We start from the raw sequence: 23,453 nt of genomic DNA, 5'->3' as shown, positions 1-23,453 counted from the left end.
CCCGGGCCCGGGGGTCCGGCAGGGTATCCGCGCCGTCCTGCTGGGGCCGCCCGGTGCCGGCAAGGGCACGCAGGTGAGGGGATACCGGGGTGCAACGTGGGTGTCTTCCCAGCAGGGGCGCGGGCGTTCCGGGTCGTCTCCCGGTTGAGCGGCCGGTAGGACCGGGCCGTCCGGCTTTCCTCACCACCCCCCTCCGCCCCGGGCCCGGCGTCTGAGCCCCAGCCTGGAGGGACGCGGGTGTCCGGGCCTCCCTTCCCCCGGCCAGGGACTGGGGCGTGCGGCCTGCCCCTGTTCCGGAGGGGGCCCGGGCCTCCCCTTCCCCGGGGGCTCCGGCATTCGGACCCACCGCCCGTAGGGACCCGGTCGCCGGGGCACTTTGTCCCGGTTCTCCTTCCTAGGGTCGGCCGCGGGGGTTCCGGTGCCCTGGCCCCGTTCCCGGAGCACCCGGCCTTCAGGGCTGCGTGCCGGGCCCTGCCACGTGCTGGCCGGTCGCAGACCCGTCCCGTTGTTGCGAGTGGGGACAAGGCCCCACGGGGGGGAGGTTGTCCAAACCCCGGTTGGGCCTCAGCCCCCGAGGTCCTGGCTCTGAAACCCTCACGGAAACTCACCTCACGTCTGTCCTCTCCCGCAGGCTCCGAAGTTGGCCGAGACCTACTGCGTCTGCCACCTGGCAACCGGGGACATGCTGCGGGCCATGGTGGCCTCGGGGTCCGAGCTGGGCAAGCGGCTCAAAGAGACGATGGATTCGGGGAAGCTGGTGCGTAGTTGGGAGACGTGCTGGGAGGGGAGATGGTCTGGCAGCACCTGGAATGAGAGCAGTCAAAAATCCACCTTGTAATTAGAAGCCTCAGTGACAAAACTCAATTAGTGGAGGAAGGTAGATTGCAGGGTGAAGGCAGGGGTGGGGGTTTTCTTTCTCATTATCCTGCAGGAGAAACATCCTGTAAAACCATCCTTCCTCTTCTAAATTGTTCCTTGCTTACCAGCAGCCTGCGTCCCTGCGTTGGTTCTTTCTGCCACAGTGCTTTTACGCTCAGGGGGTACAGTCTGGATGTTTTGTGGCTCCTGAACAGTTTGAGGTGAACGTTTATCCTTGGAGCTGCAGGATGTTACGGCCACGCTTTGCGGCTCATGTCTCTCTTCACATGATGCCTGGACTCCTGTGGGGTGGAAGACTTTGTTCGGAGGGTTCATCTGCATCCCAGCTCTTGCATAAATGCCATTTGCTTGTAACTGTACGGTGAAAATAGACTTAGGGGTGTTGCTGTGGTAGTTACAGTGAGTGCTGCGTAATGCTGTGTGAGAGACACTTTGGATCCCCAAGAGGCAAGAGTTACGATCTCTGACACATTTATTTTCTGAGGGTCTAATTATCTTGCCAAAATGACTGAAATATCTGGGGGAAACTTGAGGAGCAGCAAATGGCAGCGACTCGCCCCAAAGGTAAACGGTGTGGGGCAGATCTTGGGTATTGCCGCTGGCTGTTGTGGGCTCCTAACACCCCACAGAGAATCTGCAGGCCCCAGGTGGGAAGAGTGATGTGGCTTATCTCCAGCTCTCGCTCAAAGCTTGCATTGCAACACCAAGCCTGCAATATCCCAGCTGGTTATGAAAGATAGGGACGTTATCTGGCAAGGCTGGTGGTATCTGCCACGTGTGTGTGTGGCAGGCAGCACCCAGCTGCTCTGCAGGTATATCCTAGCAGCGTACTCTGGCTCTGTGATAACTCAGCTGGGAGCACAGCAGTGTTCAGGAGGGGTTTTTATGCTCAATGACGAAGCAGGACCTCTTTCTCTGAAAGGGGTAATCAGGCAAGCACAGAAGTGACTTGTTGCTTTGCCCAAACTGCCCCCTGCCCATATGCTTCCCGCTCCAGGGATCTTGTTTGTGTGCTGTCACAGTCAGGTCCCCAGTCCTGCGGGGTCCCAGCTGTGTGCACTGGAGAAAACAGCGCTGCTGAGGAGAGCTACTCTTGAATAAACAGCCATTGTTGGGGCTGCAGCATCTGTTAGTACTTTGCAAATGCTGCAGTGTAGGAAAGGCACTAATCCCAGCAGTATGCTGAGATCATGATATGAGAAAAACTATCCAGCAAGGTCAGTGCTTGTCAGCAACTACTGGGCATTTACCTTCCCACAAGGTTTATGAGAGTCAATGAGCAACTCACCTGCTTTGCCCTTCCTGGCCAGGCCTGCCTACTAAGGGGAGACGTGTGGCTGAAGGTACAAAGTAACAGGAAATAAAGGTTATGTTGATATTTCATATTGTGAATTGGTTTAAAAAAAATAGTCTAGGGAGTTTGTCTTCAAGCTGATGGTCTCCCTTGAAATACAGCAACCTTTGTAACAGTGAGGTTACAGCACTGGCCCAGGTCCCTGCACGGGCTGGAGTGTCCCTGGCATGAAATATCTTGTTAGCCACGTCTTAGTGTTGACACCCATGGCAGGGAGTGCTTCCCTGATGTGGGCAGGTCTGAACACGCAGCTTTCGCCCTGTTAAGAGCAGTGCCCTGTGCTGTGGCTGTTGCCTGTGCAACCAGGAATGGCTGCAGAAAGGGTCTGATGCAGCCTGGGCGCTGGCATGAGTACAACAGCTCTGCAGGCAGCTGTGAAAAATCAGGGTGTCCCTCCTGACCATGCACCCATCTCTCCTCTCTGCAGGTGAGCGATGAGATGGTGGTGGAGCTGATTGAGAACAACCTTGACTCCCCTCCCTGCAAGAATGGCTTCCTCTTGGACGGCTTCCCACGCACGGTGAAGCAGGCTGAAATGGTACGTGAGCTCCTGTTTGGGGTCTGCTCTGGCATCTCCTCCTTCCATGGAGACAGGGGTCCCTTGGCTGTACCTCTGCCCCTCTGAGCTGGGTGTTTTCTGTTGCAGCTGGATGAGCTTCTGGAGAAGAGGAGAGAGAAGCTGGACTCTGTCATTGAGTTCAGCATCCCCGACTCCTTGCTCATCCGGAGAATCACTGGACGGTAATCCTTTTCTCCCAAATGCTCGGTGCATGGGATGGGGTTTCCTAGATTAGGGGAGAGCATCCTAATTTTGGATCCTTGTGTCATTCTCACAGTGTTTAGGGCTAGCTGCGGTGCTGGTCTATATTAGATTTCTGCTCTGTTTGAGCTTTCCTGCCCTGATCCCTCGCCCGCTCTCCTGTGCCTGGGCCAGCCTTGAACAGAGCCCCTTCATTGCCCTATAAATAGGGGTTGCTGATACAAATCAGTGTCCTTGGTGACCCAGCTCAGCCTTTAAGCCCAGTGTCTGACAGGTAGTGTCTTTGTGCTCTTGCTTCTCTGGAGCTATTACTGCTCTTTAACACAAGATGTTGCATACATGTTTGGGCACTGCTGAATGTCCTGTCCAGGGTCAGTTGTGGCCGTGCAGGCACGCAGATGTCTCCCACTGCTTGCTCTTGCATTGTATCACCCTCACACCTCCAGGAGCTAGCCCCCTTCCCCAGTAAAGCATAAAGTAAAAATCCCTTCTCCATCTCCTAGCACAGCTGCTATTTTTTCAAGTGCCTAAAGAGGCCCTTAGTACAGAAATAGCTAGAAGAGATTTTTCTTAATAGAGAGAGGCTAATTGGGTTGCTATTGCGGATGTTTCTGTGCTGATGAGTGACAAGTTTAGGAGACCTTGTCCTGGCACCTGGCTACTTTGCTGACACTTGCTTTCTGTCTTAGGCTGATTCACCCAGCGAGCGGCCGCTCTTATCACGAGGAGTTCAGACCCCCAAAAGAGCACATGAAGGATGATGTATGTGAGCTCCCAAGGCTGCAGCTTACGTTGCTTTGGGTTTAGCTGATGCTTTGCAGCATCCCTGGAAAAACTCATTTCTTTTTTCTCTCATACCTTCTCTCCTGGCTTTCTGGGGAGTGTGGGGAACTGCCTGGGCAGCCTGAGCCGACGGCACTGCGGGGAGCAAGGCCTGGAGGGATAAGTGAAGGGCATGGCCATTCTGTAGAGCCGGCTCGGGCTCTGCCAGCCTCAGAACTTGTTGGACTCTGTCCATAGCTGAAGTTGCGGTGGGTTGTGACTGTTTTCCCTCCTGGGAAGTAACTGTATCTGGTGTCTGCTCGCGAGACTCCTTGGGCTCCTTTTAGCAAGCAGAGTGGTGTGTGGGGGAAAGACTACGATGCTGAATCCTTCTCTCTTCAGTGACTGCTATGGGACTTGTTTCGGCTGCCCTGGGTTCGCCCCGCTCTCCCCTGCGGACCTGGGGATCGCCTCTGCAGCTCTGCATCGTAGCTTGTCTTGGAGGAGGGGAGCAGGGGTTGTCATAGCTGTGGAGAGAAGGGGGGAGCGTGCCAGGCTGCAGCTAGCTGGAGACTGTCCCCTTGCTTCTCCCAGGTCACTGGAGAGCCCCTGATCCGCCGTTCGGATGATAATGAAACAGCCTTGAAAACCCGCCTGAAGGCCTATCACACGCAGACCTCTCCCCTGGTCTCCTACTACAGCAAGCGAGGGATTCATACAGCGGTGGATGCCTCCCAGTCTCCCGATGTGGTGTTTGCTAGCATCCTGGCAGCCTTCTCGAGAGCAACATGTAAAGACCTGGTTATGTTCATTTAGGGTTCTGTCCCAGGACGGAGCTCTCCCTTTTCTCTCTCTCTCTGTCTCTTCATCTCTGTCTCTGTCTCTCTGGGGCCAGGGAGGGTGAAGAGCTAAGCAGAGTAGAAGAGGAGGGGACAAGGCGGTTCAGCCCAAGGCAGGGCTGTGCTAATTCTCTATTAAACAAGTTGTTAACGGTCTGTATCTCAGTATATGTGAACGTCAGTCTGTTTGCGGATGCTGGAGATTTGGTCCCTAGAGGTCGCAGCGAGCCCGAGCACCAGCTGCCTGCTGCCAGAGACGGGGGTTTGCATCCCTTTGAGTCAAAAGGCTTTTGTTTCATTCTAGAGCTGTAGCTCTTTGGAAGGAGCTGTACTTTCAGCTCCTCCTGGCTGCTCCACAGGGGACTAGCCGAAGGTTAGAGATCAGGGGGGAAGGACCTTCACAGGGTGCCAGATAGGTGCTGCTGTCTGTCGGCTGCAGGAAATGAAATGCGGGGTTTCTCGTGGGAAGCATGTGAAGGGCTGTGTGTCAGCTGGGGGAGCAGCCATGGGAGGGACAGCTTGGCTGTGCGCATGAGTGCAGCCTGCTGCTGCTCGGGGCTGGGTGAGAACTTGTTCTCATTGTATGTGTTTTATTCTCTGTGGGATGGCAGGTTATCTGAGAGCACAGCCTGTTTTCCTCCCATTCTGATGATGCTTGTGGGGCAGAAAGAGGGTGGGTGAGAGCTGGGGGTTTTCAGCCTCTCCTCATTTGTGGGCCCCAATATAGCAAGTATATTAGTGAGATACTTTTTGTGTTGTTTTTTTTTTTAAACAACATGAAGTCTCTGGTCAGAGTCTGACAGGCGCTGTGCATAGCAAGTTGGGATCTCCTGAGGATAAGAAAAGGACTTGGGTTTCATCTCTTCACTCTTGCCTTGGCTTTGGCCAAGGAGTTGAAGATGTGTTGAGCTGCTGATCCCAAAGTCTAAATAAAGCCTTACTGCAAAACCAGTGATTTTTCAAGGCCTGAGAGACAGCGTTATTAAGCACTGGCTTCATGTGCCCTTGAGCCAATGACCTTCGTTATGAGATCATGGAAATGTACTTGTTTCTTGAGCAAATCAAACAGCTCCATCAGGCCATCCATTTGAGAAGACCATGTGTGGTGTGGTTAGTGACCCAGCTTCTCAGGGCCATTATGCTGCTATATGGTGACCTTGCAAGGCTGGTAATGACCTTTGCCCATGCAGGATTCCAGCCCTTCCTAGAGGACCCCGCTGTAAATGCAGATTGGCCCAGATTAAACTTTGTCCTTTGGCCTTCCATGTATGTTTACTGATTCAGTGTTACTGAGTACCCTCCTCTTTCAAGGAGATGGCCTCTCTCTCCTGTGCACTGAGCTGCTGTGGGCTGTGTGTCCAGAGCAGATGCCTAATCCTTAGGAATCCCTTGGTCTTTTTCTTAATAATTTTTCTTTTGTTGGAAAATTGCTCTCTGTCCTCATACATCCTTTCCAGGGAAACAACCTCTTCCCTTCCAGCAAACTGGAAACAACACCAGGAACTGAAAGCAGTTGACTTGTTGCTCTTGAAAGCATGTGACTGCAGGGACAGAGGTTTTGAAAGTAAACGGTGCTGGTTTCGTCAGCAGCCTGCAGTCCCCTGAGATCCCCCAGATGGCTGTTGCCTTGTTGATCGTTTCTGGCTTTCCTGTGAAAGGGCAGCCCTGGCGCGTGGCGTTGGCATGCTGGGAAGTCAGGATAGCATTTAGCATAGGACTGCTGCGCTCCGGGGTAGTGGAGAGGAAAGTGTGTGTTAGAGCTGCCCCGGCGTCTCAGTGACTGTAAAGAAATTCTGAGTGGAAGCAGCTTTTATCTTGGCATCTTGAGAGAGTCAGAGAGAGAGCTCTAGCCCCCTACACACTGTCATAATGGCAGGAAGGGTTCCCGGCCAGCTGGTGCTCCTGGATTTGGTCAAGAGTTTACTCCACAGCAAGAACAATGTGTTCTTCCACTCTCCGTTCCTTTTCCCCTTTGTGCTCACTTTGCATCCAGCTTGCCAGCCTTTTTCTGCCATAAACCATGATTAATTCTGGGTTTTTTTCCCTAAACCTATTTTTTTTGTTCCCATTTATTCCAGCTGAGTGACTCCGTGAACCAGATGAGACACCACCAAACGCTGCACACTCTGCTACATCACCCATTGCAGCCCTCCTCTGGGTGCAGGGGAGGCAGGGAGGGCAGCTGGGAGGGGGTTATGACTGATGGGAGGGGGAAAAAGGAGGTGGTAGACAAGGGGCTTGGGGGCTGATTTGGTTGGGTTTTGTTTGGATTTCTTATTCAGCAGAATCATTGTGAAGAGGAGATGGCCTTCTCCTTAGAAATCACTGTTTGGGGAGGCAAAACAATTGTACAGAGTGAAACATCTCTGCCAGTGATCAGATGCAGGTCCTTGACCTGTTAGGAGGGTAGGGCTAGATGCCATTGCAGGCTTCTCCAGGACTTTCAGGGCTTGTCTCATGGGCTGTTAGTGCTCCGAGGCCACTGCAAGGTTTGCTGTGATTTTTCTAAAGTTACTTCCTGTCAGCAAGGACCAAAATGAACAAATGACTCATCATTTCTGAAATGGAAAGGAAAAAAAGATACCATGGTCTTTTCCTGGAAGTTTTGTTTTTCTTGTTCTGCTGCATTCCTAAACCCCGGCATAGAGACTTCTCAAGGTTTCTCTGCTGCTGAACAAAGGGGCTGCGGCTCTAGTCCAAGCCTGCCTTACTTGGCAATGGGGTGGCTTTTCTGTGATCTTGACCAAGCTGGAATTCACACAATGCTGAAGAAATGCAAAAAAGACTTTCTTAATTGACTGCAAAAATAACACTTACTTGGTTTTTTTGCATTTCTTTTTAGACCAAATGGTGCCTTGTCTAACCTCTGAATCAATAATAAAATAACCCCCTTACATTTTATATCTGTTGCTGTGTCCTCTTTGACCTGCAGACAGCATGGAAGATGAGGAGGCAGATGACAGCATAGCCGACTAACAATTGAGCTGGGTGGATCCTCGGGCCTGATCCTATCTCAAGGATGATGTTCTGTGCAGTTGAAAATGTGGCTTGTAATTCTTTTTATCTCTCTTCCTTACTGAGTGTGTTCCAATGCTTTATATCACCATAGAAATGGTGTCTTTTGCTGGTTTTCTCCTGTTTCTTCATGCGTGACGCTGAAAGCACTGAGCCCTTGTGTATCCTGACCCTTTCTGGCCAGAGTTCCTTTCAGGTATTTTTAACTGATGTAATTCCTAGCCTTTTTCCTCCCTTTGCATCACCAGTGTGTGGAGGAGATGATGTTATTTCCTTTTCTCCTCCTGCAGCAACTGGAAGCCACATACTGTGTCTTCTGTTTCTGCTCATTTGCTTTTTGCCTTTCATACCTTGTTGCATCCCTCCCTCCCCCTCTGCCAGTGCCTCTCCCTAAATACAGAGGGCAAAATCTGTTCTAACGCAGGGAACGAGAGCGTTTCCTGGCCTCCCTTTATCCTGCCTCCACAGGGACCCTGACCCTGGTGCTCTGAGGTGTCTCAGAGGAAGGCTGTTCTAGATTTGCTGATGGAGGGTCATTATTTTTCCACAATGCCTTTGGTACCACCCTTGCAGCCCTGCTTGTGGTCAGGGCTTTGGTTTAGGCACTTTGGACCAGCATCAGAAAGGGTCAGGCTGCATACGCCCATTTCCTCCAGAAATGATTGGTTTCTTCAGCATAATTGGGCTTTCTTGCTCCTCTGCTATTCAGTCTCTCTGTGCTCTGGTGTTTTTATTACCTCTCTGTACCTCCGATGAGCATTCTCGCTCTTTTGAAGGCAAGCTTGTGCCACTCTGGCATTTGTGGTGTTCTTCCCTTCTTTCTTTTGATGATGGATGTTAAACTATGCTCTTCCTCGTTGTTTAGGATTGTGTCCTGTACTACTTGCCTGCTGTTGTTTTAAAAACTTGTTCTGCTTGCTCCTCCTGGCTTTCTAGTACGTGGGATGGAGAAGCCTTGGCTCCTTTGAGCTGGGCTTCTTCCGTTTGATCCTTACTTAAGTGTGGAGCGTGAAATGAATTGTTGGGGTGCTGTGGGAAAGGCTGCTGTGGGGAGGCTGTTTAGCTCAAGCCTGCATCCTCAGTAGTTGGATCTGTTCTGTGACCTGTCTCCGTCACATTGACCTTGAATGTTTTCCACAGCATGCGATGCTCTGCAGGTGCTGTAAATTCCTTCTGTTCAACGATTTCACTCCAGCAAGCTGCTTATCAGGCACTCTTCTGAAAACTGTGTTCATATTTCATACACACAATTATTCAGCAACTATAAAAGGGGAAAATTCCTATTTATAGCACAAGGACCAGCATCAAATAGGACACTGAATTCTTACTGATAGAGGAAGTGACCTGTTCTCTAATGCAGCAGTATTTCTGCTGAAAAGAAATAGCATCTTGGATGCGGGGGGAGGGCTGAAAAGCCCTGGGCCATCTCTTTCCATTAAAAATGTGCTGCAGTCCTAAAAATACAGGATCTGCCCTTCTCCCTTCCTGATGAAACCATCTGCGAAAGAGATTGCAGAGAAACCTTTCACTGTGGATTTGCGGTTAGTAATAATGAGTCCACTGACTCCTGATGGTCTGGTTTGGAGCTGGTCTTAAGTTTCTGATTGACACCTGATCTCTGACCTTGACCTGGGAGTGAGGAGAAGTCACTGCAAAGATTGCCTGCTGTGGGCGAGTAGCACAAATCCCTCATCTGTAGAGAGCTCGTACAATTCAGGGTACACACGGGCACAGCCCTGAAACAGAAAGAGCACGTGGGGCTGAGGAACAAAGAACTGGCTGAGAGCAATGAATGGAGGGGGTGGAAAGGTGGGAAGAGCGCTGGGGACAGGGGTGGTAACTGCTGCGGAGAAGGTGAGTGCATGTTTTGTCCGAGCCTGCTTCCCGTGACTGCCTCTGCTCTCCCTTCCCTTCCAGGTGTGTTGAGCCACGGCTTCCCCCAAGGCCATCGCTGGCCTTTGCCTGCCAGCGTTCCCTGTTGTCACCTTGTCCTTCCCGTGGTCTCCAGGCTCTTTAGGATGAGCTGCAGTGGGTGATACCAAGCGAGGGCCTGGGAGGTGGAGGACCAGAGAATGGGATTCCCCCTCCTGTCGCTGTGGCAACCGTTGGGAAGGGAAGCAGCGATGGGGTGCGATGGGCGGCTGTGCGTGGCCGTGGAGGGGTGTGATGGGGAGGCTGCGCAGGCAGGGCTGCGCTGACATCACGCTGGGGAGGTGGCGCAGAGGGAAGGGGAGTGGGAAAGGGAGAGCCAGGGAGACTGCGGAGGGAAGAGAGCTGCATCGGGAGTGGGCTCCAGGGAGAGGTAAGAGATGCTCGGGGCGGGGGGGGGGCGGCGGGTCGGGGGGGGGTCCACGAGCGACTGCGGGATGACAGCGTGCCTCGGCATCTTTCTGGCTAACGTGCTGATGTGGGATGGCTCTTGGGCAGCAGCAATATTATACAATGCCCTAAGAGCCTGGCACACAGCAGGGCTTGGTTCTTGGACAGTGACACTGGGTCAGAGCCTGGCTGGCTGGTGCAGAAGCTGCAAATGCATCTCCCCAGGATACCAGTGTGTCACTGACACTGTGCTGGGAAGAGCCAGGAGTACCTGTACCTCCAGGATGGGCTGAAGGGACTGGGGACCATCCCTGGTCCCTCTCTGGAGATGGGGACCAGAGTTCTCTCTTGGGATTAGAGCACAAATCATTGATGAAATGAATCAGAAGTTCAGACACCCAGTCCCCTAAGTTGCATCTAGCTAATAGGAGGCTGTAAGCAGAGCTGGTGCGCTGGGACTGAGCCCAGCAGCGTGTTGTTTGGGGTGGGAATCCTAAACTGCACATCTCCAGCAGCCTCAATGCTTACCCTGCCTGTGCAGAAAGCAATAGTTCTGGGGAAGGCAGCCAGGTGCACAATTATTCCCAGGAGCTCTCTGGATGTGGATCCTAGGGATCTGCAGACCTGGAAGGCAAAATAACAAAGTCCTTCAAACTGCTCTGGATGTTGTATGGTCTTTTAGCATAACAGTTGCATAACGGGATCTGATCTGCTAGCAGAGAGAACAAGGGGTGACGGTCACCTCTGTGCCCTGCAGCATCCCAGCAGTACCTATGTGCTGTGCTGGCCCATGGCCTTGGGGTGAACCTCATCTCTTCCTAATCCAAAAGCTGGGCTCACTCTCTAACGCTTGTAAAAGCTGGTGGCTTTATAGCTCCAATTCCACGGCAGGGGGGCGTATGGACTCTACACCTACGTGCAGGCTGGGCAGCAGTGCCCTGCAGCATGTTAGCAAACTATAAAGTGAATTCATTAGCCCTTGCTCAATCTGTGCTAACTTGACTTTTGCCTGTCAGGATCCTCAATGTGTATCTGACCGAGAAAAGTACATCTGGGGTCAGAAGTCCATTGCTGGTCACTCCTGTGGGTGTCAGAAACCAGTACTGGGGTGGAGATGGAAGAGGCACTAAGCAGAAACTCAGTAGGGCTGAAGAAACCTTGTCTGAAATCCAAGAACAGGGAGAGGCCAATGCTCCTGTCACAACCATTTTGTTGAAATAACGTTCACCCATTTCCCATGTTTCACATGTCATTTAAAGGGCTGGGGGCAGCAGTGGGGCCAGGGAGAGATGCAGCCAGGAACGCTTGAGAGTACATGAGAAAGCAGAATTGCAATAAGGAGCGTAAATATGCTTTAATTGGGGAAGGCTATTGCTGTGAGATGCATGATCCTCCCCTATGAAGGCAGAGATGCTGGGTCTATAGGGAGCGTTTGGGAGTGGCCCAGGGTGGCCATACTGCTGCTTATTTCATGGTAACTCTGTGAACAGCAACAGCCTGTGCTGCTGTGTGGGACTTCTGTGGGAGCAACGGGTCGGAGGCTCCACGCTTGGAGGCTTTTAGGAGCAAGCTGTGGTGTTGTCACCCAGGTGGCTGTGTGGCCAGCTGTGTTTCAGGCCCCTGACGTGGGCGGGCAGGGGAGGAGAGGACCTGCTAGCAGCTCTCTGTGCCAGCCCTCAGTGCTGCACAGGGCAGCTGTGGTGGGAGGGAGCCAGTTCTGGATGGGGCCAGGCGCTCCCAAATGAGACCTTGCTGGGTATGGCCTGAATCAGGCTCCCAGGAGCAGTTTGGGAAGGGTGCAGGGAGGAGTTAATGCTGCTTTTCTGCAGTTTCAGTCCCTGAGGTTGCAGTTTTGCATGTCCAGCAGCTAACGCAGCTATGACTGCTTCTAAGTCATGTTTCAACTTGATTTTTTCAAGGTGATTCAAACTTTAGTGGGGGAATGGCACCAGGACCTCCTACAAGCAGAAAGGTCAAGTCAACCCTCCTAGTCCTTGACCTTCTTCACTGCTCAGCTGGCTCTCCTTGCTATGCCCCCTACAGCTTGCCTACACTGCAAAAGGGATGATCATGTGAATATTACACAGCCTGGCATCTGCACATCAGCTGAGTCTCTGACATGCTCCTAGTGCCTTCATGCAATCCTGTTCCACAGCCGTGCTGTATTACCTGTGCGTTTGGTCCCTATCATAGGCAATCACTGCTAGATATACAATAATATACAAATACAATAAATGGGAACTTGTGCTTTGCTGGGTGTTGGTACCCAGCCTGCTACACACACCCTCCCGGGAAAAGAGGGCTTGTGGACCTGCAAGCCTCTGCAGAGCCCTGGGGCACTGGGAGGAGCTGCCCTTGTGCCAGCATCCAGAGAGGGCTGTGGGAGCTAAGCCAGCTCCTGTGAGACATTTTAGTCCTTCCTATTCCACAGTCTATCTTGGCCATGAGTCCACTGCAGTGAATGTTTTCCAGTTCCTTTTGCAGAAGCACTCACAGGCGCCTACTTTGTGTTTGTTTTCACTCCTTATCTGGTACCCTTGAGAGCAGGCAGGGCAGGCAGCACAGCAGCTGAGTCAAAGAGAGCGGGTTGGTGTGTTCCCACTACTGCCTGGAGTCCATTCTATCCTCTCCCTAGACCCAGGCTGAAATTCCCTTCTGCTGAGGTAGCCATTTGTTTAATAGCTGAGGTTACTTGAGTAATCAATAGTTCTCTGGTTCCCAAAGGAAGTATTAACCCTTTGGCCAAATCAGCATTTCCATCTTTGCTATAAACCTGGTCTTAACTCTCAGCTCTGAGGGGATCGAGGTGCATTCCTGACCTACCTGTGCAGAACCCCGCTCCTTTTCTTTCCTCCTGCCAGCGTTGCTTTTTCTCTCTGAGGTTAAGCAAGAAGGGCTGGAAGCACATGGAGGAATTGCTGGAGCCGTTTGACTCTCTTCGGTCTCAGCCCCTCGCTTGGCTCTGCCCCAACAGCTCATCCTCTGTGCTTGCTTCTCTAAGGATGGTGGTGAGGACAGAGTCAACGGGATCCTCATGGCCAAGGGCATTGCTGATATAACTCCCAGTCCATGGGCTCTGGGAGAACTTGGCTCAGCTGCTGTCAGCAGAAGAAAAACTGTTCCCATCGCACAGCAGGACCTGTATCCCAGAGAACCAGGGCTGGAAGACAAGGTGCCCATAGTAAGGCTCCATAGCTGCAAATAAATCTTCCTTGCAAACAGGCGAAGGCACCGACTCCCTGGAGCTGGATTTCCACTGGTTCCATCCCAGCAGCCAAAGGCTGGGCTGTGGCTCTGGGCTCCAGTTTCCTCTGACTGAAGGAGGCCACAGGGTTTGTTCTGCTGCTGGGGCAGTTGAAACACCCTCGCTGTGCATTGTTAGCATCTCTGCACATCTCTGGTATTTCCAAACCAGAAAAGGTCACAGAGACCCAAGAGAAACCCACTTCCCTCCTTCACTGGAACTCCTCTTTCTGCCTCGCACATGCTTTTGTTGCCATCTCTTGCTTGCCAAATGCAGGAACAAACACTGGGGTTTGGCAGGGCTCAAAGCCTTGGCTTGTTGGATGGGAAAGAGGCATTCTTGGTCCTCAGCCCAGGGACAGGGCTCTGCTCCATGTCTGCTGCCAGGTTCTCCAGCTGCAATTTTGGTGCTCATCCCATGCTGAGAGCACTGTTCTTACGTGTTCGGGGATGGGCAGCACCCCTGGGTGCTGGGCTGTGAATCCTGCAGGAGATCCACAGAAAGTGGGTGGGAATAGCTGGAGCAGGACCCAGAGCTACGTGAACCCCAGCATGTTGCTGTGGCTGAGCTGCACGTACAGTGGGAGGTGCAGGAGTCAGCACTGCCTTGAGAGGCTTTTCCCCAAATATCCATGACGGCAGGGAAAGGCAGAGGGAGGCCGTGTGAAGTCAGGCCGACTCTGCTTTGTTTAAATAGGGCTGTTATTGCCAACAGTTGCCCCCTGAGACACTGCAGGGCTTACGCTGGGGAGGGAGCCTATAACTCGGAGACAGCTGAGAGGCACTTGGCAGCTACTGCTGTTTCAGTGGCAGCCACTGGACTCTTCCTGGTGCTCAGGGGAACTGGGATGGCAGCCTGGATCAGAGAGGGCAGGGCTGGACAGATGAGAGACGGTCATTGCTGCCTCCCTGTTAGAAGGATGCTATGGAGCAACAGCAGGGCCCGATTTCAGAGAAGCATTTGAGGTCTCAGTGCACGCTGATCATCCCAGAAACCTCCTACTCAATTTTCTGCTGTGCACAGTCCAGCCTCCTCAGACAGCACAGGGGCTCATTTGCTTAAACACTGGCTAAAGCAACCTACAGATGGCATCAGCCCCAGAGAGGGAAGGGGGTTTCTCATGGTGGTGAAGAGGTGAGGGAGAGGAGGGACGAAGAAGAGGAATTTCCTGGCTGCGGTAAAGGTGGGCTCTGCTTGAGGAGAAGTTAGAGAGAATGGGCTTATGGTCGTGGCATCAAACTGGGGGAAGGAAGGGGTGGGTCAGCAGCAAACCCTGGCAGAACAAACCCTGTTTACCTTTCCATGCTGGCCCAGGAATGAAGGATGTACCAAACTACAGCTCCCCTCTCCCCTTGCCCACCTTGTTCTGCTGCAGAGAGAACAGAGCACTGGGGGAGCAGCCCTAGACTGAACCAGGCTGAAGGCAGGGGCTTGGCAACCAAGGGTCAGGCTGAGGAAAGATCTCATCTGAGACAAGGGAACCCTGATCAAGCTGATTTTCAAAGTGAGACACTCATACGTTTCCCACCTGGTTAGTGCTGGCTCAGCCCTCTGGAAAATGACACACGTTTTCCTTGCTGCGGGGCCAGAGGGCTGTGCTGGGAGCACTCTGCTGCTGTCCTGTCCCGGCTGCAGACGGGAGGTGCTGCTGGCAGGATCCAGAATCACTCTTCTTTCCCCTTTTGACAGCTGTTGCTGGTTATGAAAATGGGAATGTCCCCCAGCCAGTTCTCGGCAGGAACTGCCCTTTCCAGGGCTGACCGCATGTGCTGTTTCTTCCTCTTCCCACCTCCTGACAGTAGTCGCAGATTTGGGTACGTTCTAGTCTTGGCAGAGCACTGCCCTTCCCTGCTCCAGTTCCTCACATGGCGCACAGGAGAGGCCCATGGCTGTGGCCTGTGAAGGGGGGATGTTTGTTCCTTGGCCTCAGATCAATAAAATTCTTGAGCCATTTCTCTTCCCCAAAGCACAATGAAAGAAATAAGAAACGCTGGGCCCAGTCCTGCCATAGGGATTTATACCCCAAGCTGTCAGTCTGCAAGTAAACCTCGTTCCTAGCACAGAGATCCTGACACCAGCTACTGTCCCCTCTCCCCGCAGTGCAGGATGGAGATCACACCTTGCAGGAGAGTGGTAGGGACATCATGGCATCTTGCAGGAAAGTCATAATTTCTTGTCAAATGTGAGGCAGACGCCAAGTGAGTGTCCACAGCATGGACAAGGGAACACTGGGCAAAGCTTAGCAAAGACAGGAAGGAAACAGCAGGGCTTATTGCTACTGGAAGCTGTGGGTATCCAAAGCTTAGCAAGATTTGCGGAGGGGTCAAGCATCTCTGTAGGCAACGAGACTATGCAGAAGTTACCACCGATTACAGTTGCAGCAGGGTAGGAAAACCCGGATTTCCGAGCTTAAGCCAGTTTCTAAAAGAAAAGAGCAGGACTAGCAGGAAAGGGAAATGACTCCAGGCCAGCTTACTTGCACTGTCCTTGTAGCAGCCAGCGTTGGCTACTCAGAGGACACTGATGGCACAGAAGTGGGTAGATTCAGGCCACATCCTACCCAGCAGGTTGAGAGTTTCTCAGAAAGCCCAAATGGTGCAACTGAGCTAATTCAGAAAGAAGTTGTCTGGCTAATGCCAAGGTCAGTCTGAATAACTCCTTCCACTCTCTCTTCCACTTTCATTGTGCGGTGAGGCAGGAATCTGAAAACTCCCTGGCTGATTTTGGGACCCCAGGCAGAGGTCAGTGGCCACCCTGGTTCTGAGTAAGAGATGAGTGTGTTAGCACCAACCCCCCTGCACTCAGTTCCCTCCCCTCCCTGACTCCTAACAGCACACAATGACAGAATTTCCTTGCTCTTTATTTCAGAGGTCAGGGAAAATTTCTGCCACCAGCACTGAGTTAAATAAAAAGTTGGTAAATTCAGGAGGAAATGCGGCTTCACGCAGCAAGGTACTAACCTTTGGAATTGCTTTGAGAGTTGGTTAAGTCAAATATGATAACTGGCTTGGAAATATCCTGATGGTTTTATGACCTTTAATAATGTCTGTACTTCTGTACCCAGACAAGGGTCACCAAACTGCTCCAAGACATGACCAGATCCCCTTAGAGGGCTAGAGAAAGAATTGTCTTCCTGTCTTTCCTTGTTCTGTTGTGATTGCCATTGCTCAGTTTCTGTAAAGCACAGGAATTACCCCAGGCCAGAGCAGCATGGCCAGAGTGCTGAGCACACCACATGGCCTGTTCCCATGAATCCCACTTCAGTATGAGAATGATTTCTGTGTTATGTTATGGCACTTCTGGAGGTGCCGAGGTGGTATGTGTTTTGGAAACTTTGCTTCCAAGGCAAAGAAGTGCAGAGTTGTTACTCAGGGGAAAGAAGTACCACATCTGTGTCCTCAGGAGCAGACAGCAGGGTTTGAGCCCCATGCTAATATTCTCCCAGATGGTGCTAAAGAGACCTGAGATGTTCAGGTCTCTCTGTGACCTCCTGGCAAGTGAGGGAGTGTGGATGTGTCTCTTCCCCTGCCAAGATGAACACAGTCCCTTTCACTTTTCTTATTTTGCTCTTACTGCCCCATTGGAGCTGGGGCTCCAATGAAGGGCTGTGAAGGTTGGGTGGTGGCTTAAGAGGGTGTTATTTCACAGTGACCTTCCCATGGCCATTGCTGAAGGGGCTCCAGGTAAGGAGAGGCCCTGCTGAGGGCAGTCGTGCTCTCGTCTTTGGAAGTTCTGCTGAGACCTTTCTCTTCCCAGATAGTAAGTGGTGCTTTGTGGGACTGGGGCTCAAACCTCCTTTGAGGCCAAGCAGCTGTAGGGACAGGCTTCAGTCACCACCTGCCCATGACAGCAGGTCCCCCTGGTGCTCAGTTCACTGGAGCCTTCTCCCATTAGCAGGTCACTGCGAGCAGTGGATTATACCCTAGCAACAGGGACACTGCAACATCCAAGCCCCGAAACTGCAGTGCCTGCTCCACTACACAGCAAAATAGGTCGTGCATCAGCAAATGAAAAAGGACAGATGGTGTCTGCTAATACAGCTTAGTTTATGGCCTCTAGGATTAACTCACCAGTTTTCATGTCTGCAGAAAATAGGAAATGGGTGGGTTGGGTGGAGGAAACGTGTGGTGTGCCCAGCCCTACCTGTGTTTGTAGGATGCACCAGCTGGAAAGGATGTCAGAGATGCCGTGAGGTTTTGAGATGCTGCTGAAGGGCTGCCAGTGTCTCTTTGGGTGTCTAGGCACTAGTGCCTTCTACAAAGCCTTCCCCTCCAGCTCCGGTTCCCACAGTCCCACTGCAAAAGTCAGCACTGTAGGGAGAAAGATGCTGAGCCATGCAGGGATCTCCAGCAGAGACAGGGACACCATTTGTGGTCTATGCACCAACAACGGCTCTGCAGGAGAAGCCCACAGCTTCCTGTCCTGCACCAGCTGCAGGACAGCCTCCAGTTCAACCTTTTGAACTCCCAAGCACCCACGTGTCTGCAGGAGTGAGAGAGAAAGCTGAGGCAGAAGCCTCAGGTCTTTTCAATGCCTTCTCTGTGACACACTGTTCTCCTTTCCCGGAAACCAGGCCAGTGCCTCACTCCGTTCTCCTTGCAGAAATCAAGCCCCATGCCAGTGCTCTAACTTCTCTGCATCTGCTCTCTTGAGGGCAGAACAAACCCTTCCTCAGTCCTCTGCGAATGATCCTCCAGAAGATTTCACCTTGATCCTTGCTGCCTCTGCTGCGGCCAGGTTTGCTCACATCCTGCAAGATGCTGAGCACCCCGAAAAACAGCTGCCATCAGGGAGTAAGGAGAGAGGAGAGCCTCCAGAGTCAGTGCTACGTTCCTGCCCTGTCACACCATCTCCGTGCCTCTTGCTGGTGGCACCTTGCTCTCCCCACTGAGTGCCCAGCCACTGCCACCCTGGTATGGTGTGCCCCGGACAGGCAGCTGCCTGCTGCTATCAGAGGTGTTTGTCACCCCCCACCTTTTTCTAGCCATAACCAGCTGCCACAGGCACTGGGGTTTTCTCCAGTGACTAATTTGCCTGTGTTTATGCCAACACCAAACACATAATTGTCTGTTTAACAGCTTGGGTGAGGAGGGAAGTCTGGCTGCTTCCTTGTACTGTAGGGATCAGACCAGCACTTTCCTGATGGCAGCACCCTACTGTGCTAAACCTTCTCAGTTACAAATCCCCTATCATTAAGGATAGCAGGTCACCAGTAAGAGTGAATCAAGAGTGGGGATCATTGTTACTTCTATCCCCAAAGCTGTGCAGTGAGTGTGCAGGACAGCAGGTGTATAAAGAAATCAGAACAGCCTGTGCTTTTATTACAAAAGGAAATGCTTCTTTTGTAGAGGGGAAAGCATGTCAGATTACTATTAGAAGTAATTGCTTAACACTCCCTACCTTGACGTCATTGCTGAAGTAGACGGTAGTGATCTCCGCATCCCTGTTCGGGGTCTCCTTTCAATGCACGTGTGTCAGCAACGGGGCCAAGCCCATGGCTGAGCCCTGGAGGAGACAGGATGGTGAGCTGTGTGGGCACGCGAGCCTCCAAGTTCTTCCCCCGCAAAATCTCCCCACCTCCCACCTCTTTTATCAGCTGCTGACAAGACTTGCCATGTGTGTAGGCAGCTCCCAAGCTTACAAGATGATTCCCCGCTCCCCCCACCTCCATCCATAAGCGTGTTCAGGATTTCGAGGAGGGGGAGCGCAACATTCCTCTGTCTGCAGGCCTGTTCTGCAAGGCACACGCGATGCTTTCAGAGACATCCATGTGGTAACTCTCTCCCAGGATTTCACATGACAGCATCTTCCCCGGAAAGTCACAGCAGGGAGTGGAAGATTGCTCTGCTGTGCATGTGGGTGTTAGGAGGGAGCAGAGTGGGATGGGGAGATGGAGGGGAAAGGAGGTGCAACCACAGAGTAAACCAGAACAGTCTTCTTGGAAGAGCCTTGAATTTCTGATCCCAGGGGTCCCATCTCCTGCCTTTTGCTCTTCATTTAAAAGAATGTCAATTCTTGTTAAGTCCAGCAGAGAAAAAGGGAGTCAAGCAGAATCATCTCTTCCTTCGCTGAACACATCTCAGGGGACCACGAGAGGCAAACAGAACACGAACTAACTAGATCAAGCCAGAAAGTGTGTGCAGATTTGCACACTGGGGAGGGTCCTCCCCGGCCATTGGTGTCTTCTCTGGAGAGACATAAACAGCCATTAATAACATCTCCATCTGAGAAACCATCAGAGTGCATGTCATTACAAACCAGTGTTTCCCCAGGGCCGTGGCAGAAAATGACCCCAATGAGCTTCAGTTCTTGAAATCACAGCTGTTACCTCGTGAATGCAAAGCATTCTCACCACAGATCTCAAAGCTCTCAGGGTTAAGCTTCACTGAACTCCTCTGACAGACCAAGACTGCCATCCCTTCTCTGCACGCAGGGGAGCTGGGGCCTTGAGAGGAGGAATTAAGGAAGCTCCACATGCTCCTGGCATGACTCTTCAGGACAGGGAGCTGGGACAAGACCCCCCACTGCACCTCTGAGACATTTAAAACTACCTTTGTGCTACTCGGGTCGGTCTGTCCCTCTCACCTTCATCTAGATGCTGTGACTATAGCAACCTCTCGGGTTTGTCTGCAAGGTGTCACAGCACATACCTGGCTGTGCTCTGTGGTGGGTCCTCAGGAGATGGACCCTTGAAACTGTCATCTGCATTTTGGCACTGGTGAATCCTGATGCACCTGGATCCCTTCAACAGCCCTGGCTGTCCCACCCCAGCAGGTCCAGAGGTTTCAACCTGCCCAGCAAGACCGGAGCTGAGTCATTCCAGAGTGCCCCTGTCTGGCAACAAGGAAGAATTCCTGGTCTAAAGCTGTTCCCCTCCTTCTCCCATTTCATTGTGTCTGTGGCTATTTCAGAAAGCAGCAACATGAGCTGGATTTCCTCTAGACTCCATCTGCTCTGAAACACAGCCTGTGACCCATGAATAACTACCCATCCCTGCCTGGGTAAAGAGGGAGAAACCCTGAGGAGACCTATGTACTTCTAGAGAAAACAGTCTGTTCCAGGGAGGGGTTCACACCTCGGTGCCAGAATAACCTGGAGGTTTCAGGCTGATTGAATCTTTGTATGTCCCGAATTAGCTGTTTCAACATCCCCTGTGTCCTGTGGGCCAGGGAGGAGAGCAACAGGCAGTTATTTACCATAGCTGTGATATCTGGGTAACCAGGAAAGGGGGGGCGGGCAAAGAGAACGTGGTAGGAGCTGGAGTTTCTATTTTATCGGCGGCAAACCAAGGCTGGTGTGCCTGCCTGCCAGCACCCCACCGCAGCAATATCCCCGTGCATGGCGCACCCCAGTCCCTCCATGCAAATACTCCCAGTCTGAGCGCAGAGTTTCGCAATCCCTTCCCGGCAGCCAGCCTCTGCTTTCACTCTCTGAATTACAAAGGGGAGTTTTCATTACATCACCAGAGGCTCTTCCTTCTTGAAGACAGTGACAGAGCTGTCACTCTGCTTTGCAGGGGTTTTTTGGGGTGTGGGTGGCCGGGGTATTTCTCTGGAAAGTGGCCATGTGCCATGTGCCTCCTGAAAGCAAATTCAGCCCAGCTCAGCCTCCCCAGCTGCTCCGTCCAGGCTGGGAATGGCACTGGGCAGCGCGGGTTGGCTCCAACTTGTGCCTGGACAAAGCATGCCCCGCACTGCTGCTGGAAGCCTTCCTCGGAGATACAGCATTTTCAGGCGGCTTTCAAAGTCGCCTGTGCCAAATCCTGCCCTGATTGAAGCAGCAGGGTCGGAAGTCAGCAGTCTTCCAGCTTTCTGCCAGCGTAAGCAAGAGCGAATTTGCCTATCAGAGCTGGGATTTGCAGAGTGGTTCACTGAAGTGTTTGAATTCCCCCCTTTCTTTTTTTTTTTTTTGTTTTTGTTTATTTTTTCAAATATCCCTCAGTTAAACGGTCAGACTGGTGATGGTTTCCCTGCAGCCCCAGGGAGGGGCTGATCTGATCTCACTCCCAATCCGGTGACTTTCCAATCAGCCTCTTTCCTCCCCTGTGTGGCAGCCGGCTTCCGTGCCCTCTCCTTCCCAGCCCCAGCCTGGTTGGGTGGGTTTTTTTCAGTTTGAATCAAAACAAACTACTGAGTTCAAACTGCTCACTAGTCAGGAACATGCTGAGCAGGAGCCTCTGCTCCTGGCAAGGGCTATGGAAACTCGCCACTGAGAAACACCTCAGCCATGGAGAACTTGTTTTCAAGTAGATCATATGTCTGGAACATGGCAGGATCAGGACAGTTAGGAGCCTGTACCTCTGAGCTCCATAAAAGCACGGAATTCCCTCAAACATAGAAAGACTGCACAGCTGGGGAGCAGGCAAGATGGCTCTGAAGTCAGCATGAGCCCCTTGGATTTACCCTGGCCTCCCCCAGCCCTGTTTGTATTGTGATTCCTCATATAAGGGAATGAAGAGTCATTTCTGCCCCATCAGCACGTTGTGAACTGATGCCTTTCCCAGGGACTCCAGATGGTTTTGCTCTCTGTCTCTCTGTTTGTGTCTGCACTACTGGTAATTCAGGCCTGTCTCACATTAGCTTTTGAGATGAAACCTTCCCACAATTAGTTACAGTCTGTGCTCTTGCGCTGCAAAGGACGTAGGGCTGAGCTGTCAGAGCGCTGTCTGGGAGATCCGTCCCACACACAGGCCCTGCTCAGGTTTCTCTATTTCAGTCAGGAGTGTGATTTTTCTAGTGAAATCATCAAACCAAGACAGTCTCTGCTACAGATGGGTAGCGACAGCCATTTAAAGATGCCTCATACCTGGCTCGTCTCAGACAGGAATAGCTAATTTCAATATAATCTTGTTTTACACCAGTACACCACCTCTCCTTTCTTTCTCTGGCCTTCCTTTCCTGTCAGTGAAATGGGGAGGGGATCCTTTCACTCCGGGAGCTCCACATCACAAGTGTCAGAGATATGCTAAGCATCTTCATGCCTGCCCATGACCTGCCAGGGACTGGAGCTCGGGGGCAACGAGCTCCACAGACGCCCTTGTAGCATCCCTGCCTCTCTTGGAGCAGAACTGTTTGGCTCCCTTGCTAAACTAGCTTGCTAATAACAGGGTTCTTGATCCCAGGCAGGAATTTAATACTCTTGAGGCCAGTCCTAAGTGTGGTCCAAAACTTCCAGCTGGGCCAAAGCCATGTGTATTGTGGCTGGAATGCAGGAGCGCAGCAGAGGTGAGGGAGAGCTGACAAATGTCTGGGGATCATAAGCTCTAGGGAAGGACGTGGGTGCAGCAGGCATCTTGGGATAAAAGCACTAAGTGAGGGTGTATGGCAGGCACAGAATTAATGAAGAAAAGCACAGGGAAGGTAACAGGAGAGCTGAAGGGTATTAGGGGAGGAGGAAGCTTCATTTGTGTGCTCTTAGACAGATGATTTACTCCCTCTGTGCCTTCATTCATCTGTCCATCAAATGGGGAAGCGTCATCATTATCTCTGCTGTACAGACAGGCACGGGGTCTTTGCCTACAGCAAGTCAGGCAGCGTGAGCACTGAAACCCAGGTGCTTTCGACTGTCAGCCTGCATTTGGTTTGCTAAACCATGTTCTCCATTCCAGAGGCACCGAACAGGGCCCTCCGTAGCTGGGAAGGAGCCTGGCAGTAACTCTGCAAATAGGCTTTGCTGAGAGAAATTATTTCAGGAATGGTGATAGCTGGAATTCAGTGATGAAGCCACACTTGTCACATGTGGAACTACAGTCTGTCCAGTCAGAAGCTGACAGTCTATACAGGGAAAGCAGCCCCTCCTATGCCGATTTAAGGTGCACTTCACAGACACAGCAGATCTTTCTGCTTCGCCTCCCCTGCATAATAAGAGACAGCGTCGTTCCCATTAGCTTATCTGCCTTTGAACGGGAGACGAGGTTGGCAGACCCCCGTGGGCACGGGGGAACCCTGGAAGGAAACGGGAGGCTTTTAAATTTCTGCATGCAGTTAAGAATGTGGGTTGTAGTTTCAATGCCTCTGTATGAACGAGGCTAAACCCTGCACTCGGGGAAGAGCTCCCGGGTGAGTAAATCTCCACACGAGTCTTCACAAATATTACAAAGGGGGGCCACGCAGCCAGGGGCAAGATGCCCCAGCGGGATGAATTAATTTGGAGGGGACTCCTGCAGTCACAGACCCTCCTCTTCAACAAGAGACACGTTAAAAAGCAAACTGCCTCGGGGGTGACAGCGTTCCACTCGCCCCCAGGCTCCTTCACAACCCACCGTTAGACCCAGGCCGGGGA

At 52.1% G+C, this 23,453-nt stretch overlaps 2 protein-coding genes across 2 annotated transcripts in view; one reads left to right on the top strand and one right to left on the bottom strand.

The window, feature by feature from the left end:
• The window catches only part of AZIN2 (antizyme inhibitor 2), a 7,306-nt gene extending 6,613 nt beyond the window's left edge, over nt 1-693 (bottom strand). Inside the window, exon 1 of the mRNA XM_010576053.1 lies at nt 609-693. The gene's annotated coding sequence lies outside the window, so the exon portion shown is untranslated. The remainder of the gene's footprint in view (nt 1-608) is intronic.
• Nucleotides 7-6,664, top strand: AK2 (adenylate kinase 2). Its single transcript, XM_010576054.1, has 6 exons — nt 7-73; nt 632-757; nt 2,661-2,771; nt 2,880-2,974; nt 3,683-3,755; nt 4,350-6,664. Exons 2-6 carry the CDS (start codon nt 683-685, stop codon nt 4,569-4,571), a joined length of 576 nt encoding a protein of 191 aa, XP_010574356.1. The 5' UTR covers nt 7-73; nt 632-682; the 3' UTR covers nt 4,572-6,664.
• The last annotated feature ends 16,789 nt before the right edge of the window (nt 6,665-23,453 follow it).

This window comes from Haliaeetus leucocephalus, unplaced genomic scaffold, assembly GCF_000737465.1.
Source record: "Haliaeetus leucocephalus isolate CR32 unplaced genomic scaffold, Haliaeetus_leucocephalus-4.0 Scaffold517, whole genome shotgun sequence".
Lineage (NCBI taxonomy): Eukaryota > Metazoa > Chordata > Aves > Accipitriformes > Accipitridae > Haliaeetus > Haliaeetus leucocephalus.
The sequence above is the reverse complement of the archived record's forward strand: the minus strand, read 5'-3'. Positions and strand labels throughout refer to the sequence as shown.